This window comes from Pelophylax lessonae, assembly GCF_965119305.1.
Source record: "Pelophylax lessonae genome assembly, chromosome: 2".
Classification (NCBI taxonomy): Eukaryota; Metazoa; Chordata; class Amphibia; order Anura; family Ranidae; genus Pelophylax; species Pelophylax lessonae.
The window spans coordinates 514,984,496-515,005,327 of NC_138769.1; the positions used below are offsets into that span (position 1 = coordinate 514,984,496).

At 45.9% G+C, this 20,832-nt stretch overlaps 1 protein-coding gene across 1 annotated transcript in view; it reads right to left on the bottom strand.

Annotated features, from left to right (window-relative positions):
* Window positions 1-20,832, bottom strand: part of BORA (BORA aurora kinase A activator) — a 68,659-nt gene that overhangs the window by 20,817 nt on the left and 27,010 nt on the right. The window contains exons 5-9 of the mRNA XM_082248345.1: window positions 19,304-19,369; window positions 9,618-9,674; window positions 8,668-8,897; window positions 7,760-7,913; window positions 6,186-6,733 (exon numbers count right to left, since the gene is read on the bottom strand). Of these exons, the coding sequence (XP_082104471.1) occupies window positions 6,186-6,733; window positions 7,760-7,913; window positions 8,668-8,897; window positions 9,618-9,674; window positions 19,304-19,369 (1,055 nt within the window). The remainder of the gene's footprint in view (window positions 1-6,185; window positions 6,734-7,759; window positions 7,914-8,667; window positions 8,898-9,617; window positions 9,675-19,303; window positions 19,370-20,832) is intronic.

Here is a 20,832-nt window from a genome sequence, read left to right on the forward strand (position 1 = left end):
AGAACCGACAGCACTAAATTGAGGTCCCATGGGAGGTAACGGAGACCCTACTGGGGGAGATCAGAGACTCACATCAAGTGATGTACGCCCTCCAGACTCGATGATAGATCTTCCTAGAAGTAGATTTCCTAGCTTTTAACAGCGTAGGAATCACCGATTCATACACTCCTCCATCCTTCAGCACTTGGCTTTCAATAGCCACGCCGTCAAAGCCAGTGACTAAAGCAGGATGGAGGATCAGCCCTTGAGCTAACAGATGTTCTCTGAAAGGGAGCCTCCAGGAAATATCGACCAACCGTACTAGGTCTGCGTACCAGGACCTGCGAGGCCAGTCCGGAGCCACTAGGATGACCAGAATCCCCTCTGCCTCGATTCTTCTCAGGAGTCTTGGCAGAAGAGTCAGCGGAGAAAATGCGTACATAAGACGATACTGACCCCAAGGACGCCACGTCTGTAGCCTCAGCCAGAGGATCCTGAGACCTTGCTACGAACCTCTGCACTTTCCTGTTGAGAAGAGAGGCAAAAAGGTTCACATCGAGAGTCCCCCACCGGAGACACAGTTGAAACATCTCCTGGTAGAGAGTCCATTCTCCCTGATCCAACATCTGCTGACTGAGGTAGTCAGTTTGCCAATTTTCCACCCCTGTAATATGCACAGCAGAGATGGCCGGAACGAACCGTTCTGCCCAACCTTAGAATGCCAGGTACTTCCCGGGCTTCTAGGGCACTTCTGGTGCCCCCTTGATGATTTACATATACTATGGCTGTGGCCTTGTTCAATTGGATCCTTACCAGGCGCCCCCTGCAGGCGATCCGTCAATTGGGTCAAGCAGAGCCTGATTGCCCAAATTTCCAGGATATTGATCAGCAGGCTGGACTCCTTCAGAGTCCAAACTCCCTGAGCACAATCTGTGCACAAACAAAAACCTTCCCACCCGGACAGGCTGGCATCTGTGGTAAGCACTGTCCAGTACAGGGGGGGGGGGGGGGGGGTCTGGGAGAGATTTTCCCTGTCGAAGCGCCGGAGAGTGGAGCCACCAAATCAGGAAACCCCTCGTACCCCGGGCTCAACAGGATCAGATTGTCTAGAGACTGTGGGTTCTTGTTCCATTTCGTCAGAATCTCCTTTTGTATGGATCTGGTATGGAACTGCTTCAAAAAGGTGGAAACCATGAGACCCAGCACTTGTATGCAAGTCTTGAGAGATGAACGCCGGTTGGACAACAGAAGCTGTATCATATCCTGCAGCTTCTGAAGTTTCACCTCCGGAAAAAACACCTGGGCTGAGGCCTTGTCCAGGGTCAGCCCCAGATAATCCAGTTTGGTGGACAGGACCAGAACAGATTTTTGGAAATTCAGCTCCATCCGAACTCCTGCAAAGTTTGCACAGAAATGCTCAGACTGTGTCAAGGCATTTAGAGACTACGCAGGAGATCGTCCAAGTACCCCAGTACTGCAATGCCCTTCTGCCTTAACAATGCTAACACCAGAGCCAAAACATTTGTGAACACCCGGGGAACTGAGGTGAGACCAAAAAGGTAACGCCACGAATGGATAGTGCTCCTTGCCCACGGTAAATTGAAGGAAATGCTGATGCCCAACATATATTGGGATATGAAGGTAAGCATCCTTGATATCGATAGAGACCAGGAAATCCCCTTGATGAAGGGATGCCATCACTGTGCAAATGGACTCCATTCGAAAAAATTTCTGAACTCGCACAAAGCGGTTCAAGGCCTTGAGGTCCAGGACTGGACGGACCTTGCCTTCCTTCCTGGGAACAGTAAATAGGTTTGAATAAAACCCCTGAAAGCGTTCCGATTCTGGAACAGGTACAATGACAGCTGTGAAAACAGGTCCTGTACCGCCCCCAGAAAGCCTCGCAGGCGATCTGGGGACAAACGCAGGTTGGAAGGGAAGAACCTTGCCGGAGGGCAAGGACTAAAACTTGATCTTGTAACCGGACCAAACCAACTCGTGGACCCATTTGTCTTGAATCAATAAGGTCCACGGATCCAGAAAGAATCGAAGACGTCCCCCCCCACCCCAGACACGGGTGAGGGTGCCCCTTCAGGCAGAAGTGGATTTGTCTGCGATCCTGGAGGAACCCGCTCTCGACTTGCCAGGGCCTCTTGGAACCTGCTGCGGGGTTACGTGCAGATTTTGATCCCTGGTCCTTAGATTCCGAAGAATGAAAGGGACCGCTTATGGGCAGAGAACAAAGGGCCACGTTTGCAATGGGACCCTTTGCTCTTGGTAGTCTGTGGAAGAAGAGTACTCTTCCCTCCATTAAGACCCTTAATGATATCTTCCATAGAAACTCCGAACAAGCAGTCTCCCACAAAGGGGAGATCCGTCAATACCTTCTTGGAAGCTTGGTCCGCAGACCAGCATTTCAACCATAACATGCATCGGAGAGTCACTGCTGTCACGGACACCCTGCAGGCTAAGGGGGCCACATCCAGAGAGGCATCACAGATCTACTGCAACCACTGGACCAACTGGTCCGCCAGCTCCACCAAATCAGGAAGGGACTATCCCCCCTTCCATAGCCTAGCACAGTGCTTGGCCCATTCCGTTAAGGATTGGGAAACCAAGGTTATGGAAAATACCGGCTGCAGAATGGAACCGGCCATGGTAAAAAAGGTATCGGAAAAGAGATTCGGCTCTTGTCAAAAGGGTCCTTAAAGGATGGAGAGTCCTCCATCGGGAGCAGGGTGGCTTTATTCAACCTGGAAATTTGAGAGTCCACTACAAGTGGCACTTCAGTTTCTTTAACAGGGACTCTTCAAAAGGCAATGCGTTTTGGGGAACCCCACTGACTTGCAACATTGTCGAAATCGGTGGGAAAGGGGAATACCTTTGCTGCTTTGGCGGTTCTGCGGGTACCAAATTGTACCTGCGAATCCGACGCAGCAGCTGTGTCTTCCGATTTTAAAGTTTCCCGCAATGACACAATCAGTGCATCCACCAGCACCTTTTCATGTGTGGCTGTAGTGGAAGAGGAATCATCCTCACTATCAGAGCACTTGGGGTGCATGGAAATAGACTCAGTAGGCTGACTCGCGTCAGTGGCGGCCAAATGAACCTCAGAATCTGAGGAGAAAGAGGTGAAGGCGCAGAACGCTTGTTGCTCGTCCTATTTTTGAGGGCTATATCTACCTTGGACACTAGCGACTGCCGTCATAGCAGACAAGGCAGACTGGGACCCCACAGCCCCAGAGGGGGTCAGAGGGTGACACGTGTTCCAAGGACTCCATGGGTTAACAACAGCAGACCACCGTTTTCTCTTGACTACCATCTTCTTGTGAGCAAAGTAAAAATTGCTGTTAAAAGCCCCCACTGCTGAACCAGCGGTACCACAAGTCCCAGCGCACCAAATACCACTATAGTAGAAATAGGGAGCCGTTTAGCACCCAAAAGAACTCACCACCCCTCACTCAGATGAAAAGCCAGTGTGTCAGGCCGAATGTCCTGCGGCGATCAGAAAAGAGGAAGTTCAAGGAACTGCCACTAGAGGTCCACCGCCGATTCCCTGCTCCATAGACCTCAAAAATATGGCCGCCTGTAAAAACAAAGGAAAACTATGAGAAAATGGCCGACGGACTACGCAAACATGGCCGCAGAGATATCCGGCAACCATCCACGGCAAAATGGCGGCACCACGCGGCGTACAAGCAGCTCCCGGGACCCACAGGTAGTACATTTGGACAGTAAGGGGGGACCCCGCCAGGGACCCCCACCCAAACCATCCCCCCCAGAAAACCATGTTTTGCATAGCCGGCAGCACGCCCCCGCTCGACACCCTCAAAACATAAGAGTAGGCATGGCTTTCCCGGGGGGGAGCTAGATGTGGGTGAATGGGAGGGCTATGCGACCTCGCCAGGCATTTAACTCACTGGCTAGCCCCTGTCCAGTGGGGCTGTGTCGCGGCAAACCCATCTCGTAGCGAAGGTCGGGTTGCGCTTGCTGGCCAGACTGGAAGACTAAGGATCTAGGATATCCAGTGTGTCACCCAGTCCGGCAGTTGATTGTAGTTCTCACAGGAACCAATTGTAGTTCTCACAGAAACGGAAAAAGAAAAAAAAATTATATTTTAAAAAAAAAAAAAAAAGGAACAAAATTCTAGGACCAGAGATCTCGGCAGGGAACTAGGTCCTTACTCCTGACTAGGCACAAAAAAAAAAAAAAAAAAAACACAACTGATGCACTATAGCAGGAAGTGGGAAGTATACCCCCCGGGACTGCCCTATGGGCATAGTCAAACTTTTCTCCGTCTAGTGTCCTACTCCTATGGAGAGCAGCATAAACCCAAGAGTCAAGATATGGAGCTGTGTCCGTCAGTGAACGAAAGAGAAACTGGGATTTTTTTCATTTTGACACATAAGGCTGAACTCCGCTCACAAGAATGATCGCAAGGGGGAATTTAAGGTATTAGGCTGTACTTCTGCTTTAAATATATAAACATTTGGTTTAGGTGTGGATACACTTAAATACCATAATATCTGAGCACCTATTGATAGCACCGCTACAAAGGGAGATCCCCAGATTTCTCTAGATTGTCTCTCTCTGGTAAAATTGCTCTATTCAGAAGAAATCCTGCCCACCCTGATCATTAACACCAATCCATCAAAACGCTCTCCCATGCCTCTCTGCTGCAAGTGATATGTTAGGGTGCATGTCAGAGCTTTGAATTGAGATTTAATCAAATTCTCAGGGTTATAAGATCCATACAGATTTTCTTGGTAAAGGATTTTAGTCAGGCTAACTGTTCAATAAGGTTAAATAGCCCTGCACTGTACAAGAGGATTCAGAGGGACCGCCTACAGCCCAGAGCACTGGAGGAAGAGGAGGCAATCACTGGAGCAGGTGGCGAGCAAAACAAGGACACTGATTTACCAAGGCTGGCCATACATGATACAATTTTTCTTTCAGTTTTCTGTCAGATTTTCTTGAAATATGTAGTACGAAGGCCTGCCCAATTGGATACAAGTGAATGCGTTGTTTAGCTTTGACCTCACATTATGTGGTTTGTGGTAGATCTGACAGAAAATTGTATAACAAAAGTTGGACATGTATGGCCAGCCTAAAACTGGAGAGTGCAAAATCTGCATAGAAAAAACAATCAGCTTCGAGGTTTTTCTCTTTTTTGTTAAAACTTAAAGTGTTTGTAAAGCCACATTCCATCCATCAAATACACCCCCTCTGGATTATGCAGGCATTAACTATAGTGTGTTTTTTGGTTTGTTTTTTAAAGCAAAAAAGGCCAAATACCTTTTCTCACACCACAGCTGTGCAGTGACTGGGCCTCCCTCTGCTCTTCTTCCCTAATCTATGTAAATCAGCGAGGGGGGCTGAGGATTCCCCTGTGACATCAGCCAGCAGAGGAAAGTCACGTGACTGCACAGCAGTGGTGTGGGAAAAGGTATTTAGCCTTTTTTTTTTTTTTTATGAAAAACACCACACACACACAAACTATAGTTAATTTCTGCATAATCCAGAGGGGATACAAGTATTTTTGCTGCATATTGCAGCTGAATAGTGGTGGGAGGGGGGAAAAGGACAGACTGAGCAGAGAGCGGGATGACAGGGGCGCATAAACTGACCACGGTATCATGGATCAGCAGCCATGGTCAGCATAAAGGGGGGAGGGCACAGGAACAGGCAGGATCAATCAGGTATATTACAACATAAGAGGGGACAATTTACACGGCACAAGCACTGTGCTATAGATCATGCCTTAAAAAGGAACAGGATTTTTTTGGGGGTCACAACCACTATAAACAAGCTGAAGTTAGAAGCAGATTGGCTACCATGCACAGCTGCACCAGCTTTTGCACTCTCCAGATTCAGTAAATCATTCCCAGTCTTTTCACCTCCCTGTGGACGAGTATTTAACCACTGCAAGGGTTTTGTTTTCCCCTTCCAGCCCACAGGTGGGCTTTAAATAATCATTTTTCCCCATAAACATGTAAGCATGGATGCTTATCAAGTCTGTTCAGTTCTCGCTCAGGTCTTCATAGATCTGAAAGTACTAATAATATTAATTTAAAAAAAGTTAAAAACAGCCATGCGACAACCCAGAAGTCCAGACCTGAGAGTTGACCCAAAGGACTAGACTTTAGAGTAAAGCAGGTAGTTTTATTTCCTCTGGTTCCTCATAGGAGGAGGAGGAGGATTTTTACCTGAATGCTGCTGTCACAAGGAATGACACTGCTCTCCGCTAAAGGGGACATGCACATGTGAGAAGTCTCAACACTAAATGTATTCCCAGTCATAAAACTAGTCACTGGAGTGTTGCCTGTCACTGTAGCAGCTTTAACCCAAATTTGATCATCTTCAAGTTCCACAGGATCCACCATTTCTACAGTATCATTGTCTTTCAAGTCATTTTCTGTTTCTTTACATATTCTCGATTGTACAGTGGTCAGCAGGTCCATGGTGTGTGCTTCAGGAAAAGATGTATCCAGGTTATGTAACTGTATAACAATACTGCCATCAGGTGATGAGACATGTTTAGGAGGAGAGTTTTCTTTCTCCTCCTCCAGATGTTCAATTGAGAATGGTACAGCAGTCCGAAACTGTGCACTGTCCCTGCAAACATGGGAACTCCTGCCAAACACACTCTTGATTGGAGAACATCCTTCAATTAAAGGGCTTCTTGCACATGAATTGACCATGGAATTTGAAGAGGAGAGGGTATCTGGGGAAAGGAATGATAACTTCTTCTTTTCTGTAATAAAGAGTTACAGATATAATATTTTCTTTCAATTACACAAGGCCCAAAGCAGACACAACAGTTGAAAGAAATGGAGCAGCTAGCACTGCCAAATTTTTAGTAAAGCTACATATCGTATTGTAGGGCTGTCCACCCTAATTCTGGCTTCAAAGCTTGGGAACTAAATTACCTATAAAAGTCTGAAAACCACGACTAATAGACCTGAAATATTTGTTCCAGGTCAGGAACTCATCACATAAAGCTAACCAAAGCGTTCCTTGAACAATAAAGGCTCTTTAAATTTGGAGGAAGGTGAGGTGTACAGAAATGTAGTAAATTTGTTCATCTCAGCATAGGTGCCAAACATGCAATTACATAACACTACATTTGGCTTTCTTCTTTTGTGGTCGATGCCTGGATAGGTCTAAAATTTGATTTTTGTGGGAGAGACTACACAAAAAAAGTTAAGGGATCACATTTCACAGCAACATTCTATTTGAGAGGAAAAAAAAAAAAAAGTGTATTTATCAACGTCAAGATATTTTTTAGTCTACAGTACTTGACGATGATGTAGCTAACTAAACAAAGACGAAGTAGTAATCATATTCTTAAAAAAAAAGTATGGCACTTACAAGGCTAAATGCACTACCCCCCCCCCCCCCCCCATTCTTAAACAAACTATGAGAATACAAATTGGCCTAAAATGATATAAAATAAAATAAAAATGTGATTGTTAATTTTTTTTTCATTTAGTGGGAATGTTTTATAGTAGAAAGTAAAAAAGTTGTTTTTTTTTCCAGAATTGACGCGCTTTTTGGTTTATAGCGCACACAAATGCACAGGTGATCAAAATAAAGCTCTATTTGTGGGAAAAAAGGACATCAATTTTATTTGTGTACAGCTTTGCATAACCGTGCAATTGTCAGTTAAAACTAACTAAGTGTGGAATTGCAAAAAATGGCCTGGTCATTAAGGGGGAAAACCTTCCGGTCCAGAAGTGGATAAGCAGCATTTACATTTCCAACCTAATCACATACTTACCGGCCATTGGTGTCTTTCCTACATCTGTTGATATTGGAGAGAATGCTGGCGACAAGCCTCTTGGGGGTGACTTTTCAAAGTACATGGGGCTTGCAATGCTCCCAAGACTGTAAGCTCTTCGTCCACCTTGAATTGGACTTGAAGAAAACTGTCCCTTTAAAATTGGATGAAAGGTTAGAATAAATTAGTTGTATCCAACTGTTTTTAACCTAAAGCTGAAATTACATCCACGTGAACGGTTTGCCAAAATTGTTTTTTTTCCCATTCAGGCAGGTCATCCCTTTGTATTCACAGCTAAAAGTCAATGCCTGGCCATACCAGCCACAGAAATAGGCTGATCTGGGCTATGTGCAGCCATGAACAGCCAGGTGAATGAACCCTTAATGTAATTGCAAAAAAACAAAACCCACAATCAATTGTGTATATTTTGGAGCGGTGAAAATTATACTGCGCCTTTGCTGTGAATAAAGCTGGCTGTAGATAGATCATTAGGCAATTCCTACAGTCACATATTGGAGGTATGCTATTGTATTCTGCCAGCAGGACTCCTCCCACTGCCTTAATACACTGATCAGCATTTCAGCCAATTGTCTGCAGGTGCTAATCGAGTTAAAATCATACTGACAGTCCAGTTTGGGAGGAGTTGATCAATAGATCAGCTACTCACGAGCGGGAAATTTCCTTCTGAACCGGCCCAATTTTTATCCATGTATGGCCAGCTAAAATGGTGCAGGATAAAAAGATGCTGAGAGACTGTCACAAAAAAAAAAAAAAAAAAAGCTGTAACTAATCTGCTCATGTCACATCCAAAATGGCAGCATTCAGCAGTAATCTCAAGTTGAAGATTTTTGTTGAAATAAAATGATCTGGTCCCTTTAATTACAGAAATGGTGTGAACAGAGAATTACCGAATTGGGAGTTTGCATAGGGCTTCTGCATCTGACAGGAGACAGATCTATGGAGCAGAGAACTCCCAGGGAGGCTGGAGGAGCATCATATGTGCCTGGTGGCGGAGAGGCGGGTGAAGAACACTCTGATTCACTGACTTGTCCGTCCAAAAACAGCTTTCTTCGAAGTGAAGAGTTGCTTAAGCTTTCCTGGGATTGATCTGCATGCTCTTCTGCTTTAAAGTACATACCTTTTAAAAAAAAAAAAAGGGGGGGGGGGGGAAGAGAGAGAAAAAAAAAAAAAACACTTGTTTAAAAGTGCACATCTTGCCATCAAAAACAATTAGGTTTTGATAAAACAGGAGAATAATAAGAACCCCTGTTGAGTTTGCACTGCTTTTCAGGTCTCTGTTAGAGATTCCCCATCGCTTCCTTTACCGTCGCAGTGACAACGGTCAGTTTTTTTGCTGTCTGTATTACTGTTGCAGATTTTCACTGCCTAGCGAAACAGTTTCCAGTATGACAGTATGACTATATGCACACCAGCGATTAGACGCGGTGCAAATCGTAGCAGCAGGAATTTTGATTCCTGGTGCGGCTTGGTGCAGTCACCAGTCCCGGTCACTATAATGACAGGTCGCCGGCGGCAGCAACTATTTGCGGCTCTGTACATAGCCAACGTTTAACTGCAGTGATCTCTGGTGGTGTGCCCAGCAGCAATCACCACAGGTAATCGCTGGCTGTGCAGAGCTACAAATAGCTGCAGTTGCCAGCGACCTGTCCCTAGTCAACAGGGCCAGCGGCCACATATAGCCGCTGAGAGCGGCAGCAGGAATCAGAAGATTCCTGTCACTACAATTTGCACTGGCCCTAACTGCTGGTGTGCATGCAGCCCAAGCCTAAGGGAAAACCTAATGGAGTCCTGGATGCAGAGAAATAATCTGCCTTTGGAGAAACGCATCAGTACTCACCTAGTACTCGCTCCAGATTGAAGTCAATTGGTAATGACAGCTGTGTCTGACAAGCAACTGAAGAGGGGGAAAAAATATAAATAAATTCAAAAACACAGTAAATCAAGGACACAAAAAAAAAAAAAAAAAAAAAAAAAAAAAAAAAAAAAGCACACACACACACACACACACACACACACACACACACACACAAACTACACTGTAGGCAAGCCCATGATAGCCTCTCCTACTACCAAAACTCTTTGGTTTTGTAGCAAACCAGTATTAACTCAGCATGATCATAAACTGAGGGGTGCCACCTTTCCCCCTTAACGGACACCAAGCAAAGCATTTTACAGAAACTAGCAAAAGTAGAAATTTAAATAAAAAGGCACCCAGTGACCCAAGTATATACGGAAGCTCCCAGTGCTCAGCCATATTGGCCTACTCAGAGAGTGAGTGAGTCTTTAGAGACAGGGCAAGTGAACGTCTTAGGACCTGGAAAGTGCTACAGGGTCATTCTATACGGAGTTTGGAAAGTGCTTTACATGGAACACAGTGCCTGAAGAGCTTTTGGTGGAGTCTTCTAGCCCCCCCCCCCCCCCCCCCCAAAGAAAAGTTCCAAAAGAACAAGTGGAGGGGGAGACAGGAAGGAGGGCATAAAGTGGAACTTCCCCTTTAGGAGTGGAGCATAAGAACAGGAGGTGGGGGGGGGGGGGGGAACAGATGTCCCTTTGTGTACTTCCAAGAAAAGAATGGATGGATTACATCATAATTTCCTGTACTTTCAATAACTTTTTGGGACCTTAAGGTCTAGAACAGACCAGATGTCTTCAGGAACCGTAAACAAAGTTGATATAGAAGCTGTGAGACTTCTCCCCCTCCAGGAAGGGTGTAGATACCACCTGGGACAGCAGCCTTTCCAGTGCTGCAGAGAAAAACACTATTCCATTCACTCTGAAAATAAAGTGTGTAGAAGGAAAGCAGCAAAACTCTGCTTATAACCTCTGCAAACCTTGCTATTGTCTCGGTCATCCGACTTCCTGTGTCCAGGCAGTTGCAATGGCAAACAGACCCACCTCTGCGTGGGATGGTGCTTCTTCACTGTGAAGAGGACTTGCCTCTAGACCAAAAAGACTTGTGGAGCCAGTTCTTGAAGAACAGGGACTTGGCTTGTTGCTTATGAAAGGAACTCTTCTTGAATTCAAATAGGCAACATCGATTTTTGACCTGACACCTTTGCCTTTAGGGGCAAGAATATGCTTTTCCACCATAGTCACCTTCTGGATAAAGGCATCCAAGGATGGTACAAACTAGGGATAGACCGATATGGTTTTTTTCAGAGCCGATTCCGATATTTTGGTCACAAAGTATTGGCATCGGCCGATATTTTGTACATTTAAAGTTTTGAAAAAAAAATAAAATATTTTTTGACACAAATCTGGTACTGAACATGTTAATGTTGGTTTATTAACATTAAAGGCTCATTCTTCACACCTTACCTGCATGAAAACTGATAGGAAAACCGCACAGCTTTCACTTGCAGGTACATCAGTTTCACATCATGAGAACGAACGAGTCCTAAAAGAGTAGACAACTGTAGATAATTGTGAAAAATAAAGGGCTGGGAAAATAACTACAGGTTTCCCCAAAACAAAATGTACATACACTGCTGCAGTAGTGCACTCACTGTCTGCAATGATTAAATCTAGTGGCTGCAGTGCAAAAGACAGTGGACTGGACACTAGTACTACTCACTTTCAATACTTCCAGCTAAGTAGAATAATATAGTGCAGAAAGCATAACGTTTCAGCATGTTCACCAGTTAAACAGCTTCTGTTTTTTTTCATATATTGCTGCCACTTCACTAAAAACACGCTCACTTGGTACAGAGGAACGAAGAGCAGAAAGGTATCTTCTAGCATGAGAAGCAAGTCTTTTGTAGCGTGCCTCATTTTCTTTCCACCACTGAAGAGTGTCGCCACTTCTTAGGTCACTTACTGGTTCCTTCAAAATAGAGATGAAGTTAATCATCCAGGGTCATTATTGCAGATTCAGAAGAATCCTCTGCACGGGGCCCCAATAAAACACTGAAAATGGCATTCATTCGACCACGATGAAGTTTCTCTTCTGTCCGTTGTCTTTTTGGACATTGTCTTTTTTGCAGCATCCAGTTCTTTCAGATGGCTGGCTGGCACCCTGTGGCGGGTGGCTGGCTGATACAGGGCGTCTGGGTGGCTGGCTGGTACAGTGCCTGACCTATGGCTAGCTGGCTGGCACCGGGCTGCTGTGGGTGGGTGTCTGTATGGCTGTGTTACACTCCCGACTAGTCCCGACGGTTAGGCCCAGTGCATGGAGGCGCAACATATGCAATGACGTCACGACAATATCGGTAATATCGGCAAGTTCCAGAGCCGATACTGTTAGATCGGGAAAAGTGAATATCGGCCCTACGATAGTCAGCTTTGCCGATAATCGGTCAATCCCTAGTACAAGCATACATTCGCCCTCAAAGGGCAGCCTATTGCTTTGCTTCTAACAGAGAAGTTCCCCCAACCAGTACAACGATGCCCACCCATGAATGCTCCTGCATCGAATGTTACAAGGCATTCGCTGGGAAAGTCAAGGCTCTGGGAAAATTTTCCAGTAACTGCCAGGTGACAGGATCCCCTGGTTCTGATTCTTTGGAACAGTGCATACACATTACCCAAATTTGAAGGAGTTAGCATACCCCCCCCCCCCCCCACTGCAACCACCTTCGGCTGCAAAGCTGCCCTTACCAGAGAGAAGGATGCCTTAAAGAGGGCAGTCTTAGTCTAGTATAAAATAGTAGCGCCAACAGATCAACACCTCTAGCAGAATTACTCTACCATAGGATACTGCTAAACCAACCATTTTGGGGTGAAAACACCTTCTCCGAGTGAGCCCAATTGGCATACATCATATCCTGCAAGGTGTGCCTGAAAAGATTTGGATTTTTGGCAGCTGCCAGGACCCAAATCCAGTAACCTTTGGAAAAGATTCCAGAAGCAGTAATTTCAAGTTAGCGTATACCATGTATGTTAGGACGCTCTCTGCAGCCTTCTGTATAGGATACCTCAAGATTACTCCTGACAGGACTCTTCTACAGGTTATATCTGATCCTGAAAAGCTCCCTTTTCCTCTTGCTCATTGTGAGGATGTGCCTCTAAAGCAGGGGTCTCAAACTGGTGGCCCTCCAGCTGTTGCAGAACTACAATTCCCATTAGGCATTGCAAGGCTGACAGTTACAAGCATGACTACCACAGGCAGAGGCATGATGGGACTTGTAGTTCCGCAACAGTTTGAGACCCCCTGCTCTAAAACCTCATCCACCCACCAAAAGGGGAGGAGGGGGGGGGGGAAGGAGAGTTGTCCATGTTTGCATCCCAGCCAGGTGTTTCAAGCTATCGAGTACGCCTGAGAGTTAATCTCACCAGAAATTACAGAAAAAGTTCTCCCTTGACACAAAGGGAGAAGAGGTGCACAATGTAAATAACCAGATAAGGGCAGAGGTTCAGAGCTAATCTAATCCTTTGGAACAGCCATTGCAGGGCAAACTGTTTAGGGGGGGGGGGGGGGTAGTCCCTACCTGATGGGTTCCTAACCCCAAATCCCCCTGTCCCAATTAATCCACCAACCCCGCACCCCATCTGCATGAGGCCATGGCTTGTTTGTGGTAGGAAGGCCATTTATACCAAGCAGGAACACCCACCCAGCTAAGATCACAGTATACACTTTCTAAATGCCCCCAGATACCTGCTGCACCCCTGTGCTGTGTTGTGCAGGTTCTGTATCCTAACAGCAGAATCACTTGCTGTACAGAGCTGCAGGAGCTACAAACACATACTGCTTGTCCAAGGGAACTATGCGATGATGTATCTGCACTGGTCAATGCCTATTTAACACCATTACAGTGATGTAGCGCTCCAGCCTAGAAAAAAAAAAAAAAAAAGAAAAGGAAGAAGAAGACAGCCCTGATGCACTAGGAACACCCAGGGGGAAGGGCTGCCACCAGCTCCACTGAGCACGGAGATACTCACCAATACATTTAGCAGGACCTGCAGGCCCACTCTTCACCCATTATGGCAGGAATGCCCCAAAAAGGCTTTCAGGGACCTTAACTGCTCCTCCTGAAGGTTCACTGCCCTGGACATGTATAGCACCCTGGCAGTTAGTTCAACTTGTAAACTGTACACTGGAAATCACAGCCCACAGGATTCAACACCAATTGGCAGGATTACAGGTTGTCTCCGCTCTTGCATGCGGGGTCCAGCTAAGTCCCTTATGGCTTCCTGGCCGCCGTGACCTGAAACCTACCACATCAGGGGTGTTAAGAACAGGCCAAAAATTAGGGGAGCTAAGGCCCCAAAAAAAAAAAAAAATACATAGGTGATCAAATACCACCAAAGAAAGCTCTATTTGTTGGGGGAAAAAAAAAAAAAGACAATCAATTTTATTTCGGTACAGTGTCGCAAGACATGCGAAAGAGGCACATTGCACAAGCCGGGCAGTCCGAGCAATTATCCATACAGCAGCCGGCAGCACAGCAATCCAGGTTCTGTGTCTATAGCATCTTATACATCCAGCTGCATGTGCATGGGACTGTTGATACCACAGGCTCATCCTCCACCTGTTTTTCGTTTGGTTCTTTGATTTTCCTTTGTAACTATACACTTTTTAATCCATTTTAAATAAATTTTTTGGAACTTACCACACTAGAGTGGTTGCGCTGGCCCCTTAATAGCACCAGTAACAGGCATGTGGGGACTGCATCAATAGGGACCAATATGTTAATTTACATTTTGAAAGAAAGTTTGCAAATGCACTGCCTTTGTGTACCTAAGAACTCAATTTTTCCACGCACGCACTTTACATAGTTCGTTTGGGCCAAACTGGGTCCCTCACTAGCCTGTGAGGACGCTGGTTGTGTGGTAGAAGTTGTATGTAGCTGCGGCTACATAAAGCATACAGCACTGTGTTCCAGGTGCGAGCCAAGACTTCCTGACGCGTACCCAGAACACAGAAGTCTACCGCAGCGGTGCTCAGAGAGCAATGTATTCTATCATTGAACACAAAGCATCCTGAAATTGGCAGTCAGAGGTTTTGTGACATTACCCGCCTCTGACTGCCAGAAGAAAAAAAAAAAAAAAACTGCCAAGGCCGACACCTGGCCCTTGATGGTACTCAATGCAAACTGACTTCTAATTTCTACTCGACACCTCGTTGAAGGAAGGTGAAAATCCGAGCCACTGAAAAAAAGGAGGGTTAACTCCAATAGACACCACGATTGTACGCTTTCCACGTACGATGGCAGGTCTTCCTTGTGGTAGACTTCCTAGCCTTTAGCAAGGTCAGAATCTCCAACCCAGGCAAACCTTTATCCTTTAACACCTGGCTTTTAACAGCCAGGCCATCAAAGCCATTGACTAATAGCAGGATGGAAGATCGGCCCTTGGGACAGTAGATCCTCCCTCAGAGGCAGTCTCCAAGGAATGTCGGGAGCAGAGGCGGGACCAAAGGGTAACGCCACTGACTGATTGTGCTCCTGTCCCACAACAAAACAGGGGAAGCGCTGGTGTCGGGCACAGATTGAAATGTGCAGGTAAGCATCCTTGATATTGATAGAAGCAAGAAAGTCCCCCTGGAGGTAGGGATGCCGCCACCACCACGCGAATGGACTCCATTCTGAACTTCTGTACCCGCAGCAGTTCAGGGCCTTGAGGTCTAGGATCGGACATACCTTGCTCTCCTCCTTTGGGACCGTGAACAGGTGAAAAAAATAAAAAATAAAAAAAACACCCCTTAAAACCGTTCTGATACCAGAACAGTATCACTTCGTGGACCCATTTGTAATTTACCAAGGAGGTCCATGGGCCCGGAAACCAGCAAAGACATCCCCCCCCACCCCGGGCACAAGTGAGGGCGCACATTCATGCTAAAGGAGCCTTGTCTGTGGTTCTCTTCCCTTCCCAGACTGTGGAAGAAAAAAGGTACTCTTACCCCCTGTGAGACTCTTAAAGTCAGCCAGGGTAGCCTCAAAACAGGCGATCACCTTGAAAGGGTAAATCAGTCAGAGCTTTATTAGAAGTCAGGTCTGCAGACCAACACTTACTTTGGAACTTCACTCTCCCAATCAACATTGATATTTCTAATCCTCATGCTGCTAGCCTTAGTAAATCGATAGGAAAGTACATTATGTGCACTTTATGTGTATTATATTTACTTGTTTAAAACATTTTTTTTTACATTTCTTCAGTTACTTCCTGGGTTCTTGCCTAGGCAAATCATGTCATGCATCCCAAGAATCTTCAGGCGGGGATGGGGTTTTCTCAGCCAAGCACACTCTCTTGTATGCATACTTAAGCTAAGGGCAGGAAGTAAACGTTACATGAATCATGTACCCTTATTCAAGATGGCCATGGCCAGAAATGCTAGGGAGCGATTTTCAAAGCAATTTCTCAGCAAAATAAAGCACAGAGACATGTATGAATGGGGGAAGTTAGCTTTGAATAATAAAAATGAATAGAAAACAAAGGACAGAGCGCACAAGCTCCCTAGCATAAAACCGTTTTATTCAAATTAAACAAAGCCATAAAAATGTTACTCACAGGCGTGTGTAAAAGTCATGCAGAGCAAGTCAATCCCTGATGTTCCCTGGACAGACTCTCCTTCAGGTCCCGCCAGCCAGCCTCTCATACTGCACTTGCTGGCAGCCTCCTACAACCGTGACATCCGGAATGAATCCTTCCACCTCGAGGGAGCTGTGTGATGTGCGCCTACGCACGGTCCAGCCGTCGCCGCACACGCAAGGCAGAAGAGAACGTACCGCCGCTCAGAGTACACGGGGGCAGTGTACATATACAAGCCATGCACCTCTTGAGTCTACATCTAAAAAGGAACCCATCATGTTCAAAAACTGCAATTTTATAATGAGAATTCATATATACATTTTATATATATTTTTTGTAACTAGTTATATATGTTTGTATACTCTTGCTCCTATTGGTTGCCCCTGATAATGGTTTATTGTGTCTGTTACCCTTTAAGAATATATGAGGGGCAGTCACTTTTGTATATAGGTGTGAGGGTACCAGTGGGGGGGGGGGGGGGGGTGAGACCTGAAGGAAGCCACGCCTCAGAAACACGTTGTCCTAAGCAACCACATTTGTATCATGTCAGGGGACCTCTCCTCTGTGCAATCGAACCAGTGTGCTCTCTGAGCGGCTGTCCGTTCCTCTTCTGCCTTGTGTGTGCGGCGACGGCTGGACTGGGTGCAGGCGCACATCCCACAGCTCCCTCGAGGCGGAAGGATTCATTCCTTCCGGGTGTAGGAGGCTGCCAGCTAGTGCAGTACGAGCGGCTGGCTGGCGGGACCTGAAGGAGAGTCTCTGTCCAGGGAACATCCGGGTTTGACTTGCTCTGCATGACTTTACACACGCTTGTGAGTAACATTTTATGGCTTTATTTAATTTTAATAAAACTGTTATGCTAGGGCGGTTGTGCGCTCTGTCCTTTGTTTTGTTTTCTATACAGTTGTTTTCCCATGTCCCAATGGAGGGTTAGGAGAGCTGCCACGCCCCACCATATATCTATCACCTTCAGCCATATCTTAAGGTATCCCCAGCCTGGAAACAAGTTCAGGATCTGCACATGGACTGGTAAAGCTTTTTGTATTCAATAGAAATAGCATTTTTGGTTTGTTGTGCTCAGATGCCGTGAAGATCCACTTTAAGCCACAATAGATGCCTAAGCACCACTGCCGAAACAGATAGCTTAGAAATCAGGGGAGCTGCGTCCAAAGGAGGCATCGCAGACTTAACTGCAGCCCCTGGACCAACTGGTCCGCCAATTCAGCAAAAGCAGAGGAATCTGCTCACCCTCTAGGTCACGGCACAAAGGTTTTGTCCATTCAGTTAGCGTTTGCAACACTGGGGCAATGGCCAGGGCTTGCCTAAGCGCTGAGCCAGCAATAGTGAACATATTAGGGGCCACAGACTTCACCTTCCTGCCAGCCGGGTCTTTAAAAGCCAGAGATTCCTCTACCGGAATCATGGTTGACTTTTTCAACCTGGAGACAGGGATCCACCACTGGTGGGAAAGTCTACTTCTCAAAAAGGGTACCTCAATTCAAAGGGTTCAGGAACCCACAAAGGGGCATTTTGGTCGCTCCCAATCTTTATAGACAAACTTGTCAAAATAGGAGGGATAAAGAAACCCTTTTGCCGTGCGAGACGGCTTGTGGGTGCCAAAGGGGATCGGCACCTCTGCCGCACTCTCAGCTGCATACTCCATTTTTAAAGTTTCCTGCACAGATGTAATCAGTGTGTCAACTAACACCTTCTCGTGCACAGCCACATATGTGGAGGAATCATCCTACCTATCTGATAAATCAGGGAGCTTGGCTGCAAAACCCGCAGGGTGGGCCATGTCCATGGTGGCTAGGTCAGATTCAGGATCTGACAAGACAGATGAGGCAGGGGATGCTTTTTCCTAGCCAGCCGCCAAAGGCCCCCTCCACCCAGGAAACAAAGGACTCCAGGATCACCGTCCATGCATCAATGGGTGGTTGGGACCCCGAGGGACCTGCAGCCTCCGAGAGGGGGTTCAGGTGGGGAAACATGCTCCTGAGACTCCATAAGCAAAAAGGGGAACCCACCACAAAGTGTCTAGCACTGTTATGGGACATCCCCACCGGTTCACCATCAAGCAGAGCATCCCACAATCTGCAGTAGAGAGAGGGACCCCACCAGACTTACCACCCCACCAGAGTGGAACCAGGCTGCACCAGAAATAGCTCAGCTCCACGTGTGGCGTCCAAGGGAAAGGAAAACCCAGGAGTCAACACCAGGGGAAAAAGGAGGATCTCCCACAGCCAAAATTGCCACCCAGAGGCTCCACTGTCATGGCCGCCACTACCAGCACGCTAGACCATCCAAACATGGCCGCCGGCCATTTGAAACACATGGGTCCCAAAGAAATGGCACAGACTATGGCAAAACGGCAGCTGCATGCGGGATGACACCAACCAGCTATCGTGGAGAGGGGGGACCTGGGCACGGGACCATCATCAGCAGTCCGTGCCCCCCCCAGCCACGAAGCCCATCAACCGCCAGCATGTGTAGCCAAGTCTTTCTGCCTAGTGTCCTACTCCTGTAGGGACCAAATTAATCTTTTGGTTCTGAATAATGGAGAGCAGCGTCCGTCGATAAACGAAAGAGAAATGAAGTTCTTCTTTAATTTCGGGAAAAATGCAGGAATATTAGGGTCAGAAAGCCAATACAGTCCCAATAGAAGATCAATAAAGCTCCACATTTAAATATGGCACAGCTCCCCTTCCCAATGCCAACCATCCAAACAATAGTGCTTCAGCAGGAGTCCCGCAAGTTAATTCCTTAGGGAAAGAGCCAAGCAATGCAAGAAAACAATAGGATCACTACACACAAAGCCAAAACCACAGTTAAGGTCCTGAGAGGCCCTGCTGTCCCACACGGGCAAACTGGGGATACAACAGCAGGATTCGAGGAACATACGGCTTCCACTAGGCTTCAAGGTTTAGTGACCGGGTTCCATCATACCTGTGCACAGAGGCCATAAAGATAGAGGGATGAGTCAAACTCTACCTTCCAAAAAAAAAAAAAAAAAACAACCAAAACACAGCCTGTCATGGCTAATTATCTGTCATTTACCTGTACTTTTTCCAGTGGAAACAGTTTGGTCTCTCCTAAGAGGTGATTCGTAGTGGAGATTGACACCTAAGAAAAGGCGATAAAAAATGCAACCAATGCATAGCAAAAATTAAAAGTGGATAAAATAGAAAACACATTTAGAAGATAATCCAAAAATAAGTCAATAGGTCACGAGCCATACTAAAGCTGAACTCCCAGGAGAATGTATTTTGCATACTTACAATGAGGCCATATGCCATACTTTACCACCCTCTGTGAAAGCAGTAAATCGCAGTAGTATCCACGCTACCCAAGGTAATGTGCTCAATGGAATACAAAGTGATCTCTGATTGGACAAAAGGGTAGAGAAGTGATATCAATCTCCACCTTATCTAGAGAATGCTTTGCCTTCATTGAGGAAAATGCAAGGCTCTATAAATTTCAAAAGAAAACAGAACATAGTGTACAAGTACACCAGTTCCAAATACTCATTACTGCTCTTAAAAGTAAGTTACCCTACATTGCATCTCCCTTTCCTTGCAGAGAGACTGCGAGTGAGAAAAAAAAAATAAAAAAATTATATATATTTATTTATATCTCAAGGCTTGAGCTAGGTGGTTATGGTCAGTATATTTTGGGCAAGATTTTTTTTTTTTAACCGCTTCAGCAAGAGAAGATTGGTCAGGCCATTTTTTGCAATACGGCACTGCGTTACTTTGACAATTGCGTGGTCATGCAACGCTGTACCCAAATAAAATTAATCCCCCCCCCCCCCCCACAAATAGAGCTCTTTTGGTGGTATTGTATCACCTCTGCAGTTTATTTTTTGCACTATAAAAACACAAAAAAAAAAAAAAATGTATATCAAATTTCTTTATCAATTTAGGCAAATACAACAAAATTATAAAAAACGCAACACTTATTTTTGCCCCCATTTTTCATGAGCTGAACTAAAAAATCTAAGACTTTTTCATGTTGCAGCAGGATAATGCACGGCCCCATGTTGCAAGGAACTACACAATTCCTGGAAGCTGAAAACATCCCAGTTCTTGCATGGCCAGCATACTCACTGGACATGTCACCCATTGAGCCTGTTTGGGATGCTCTGGATCAGCGAATACAACATCGTGTTCCAGGTGCTGCCAATATTCAGCAACTTGCAAAGCCATTGAAGAGTAGTGGACCAACATTCCACAAGCCACAATCAACAACCTGATCAACTATGTGAAGAAAATGTGTTGCACTGCGTGAGGCAAATGGTGGTCACCCCAGATACTGACCGGTTTTCAGACCCCCCCCAATACAGTAAGACTGCACATTTTAGAGCGGCCTTTATTGTGGCCAGCCTAGGGCACACCTGTGCAATAATCATGCTGTCTAATCAGCATCTTGATATGCCACACCTGTGAGGTGGATGGATTATTTCTGCAAAAGGAGAAGTGCTCACTAACACAGATTTAGACAGATTTGAGAACAATATGAGAGAAATAGGCCTTTTGTGTACATAGAAAAAGTCTTCGATCTTTGAGTTCAGCTCATGAAAAATGGGG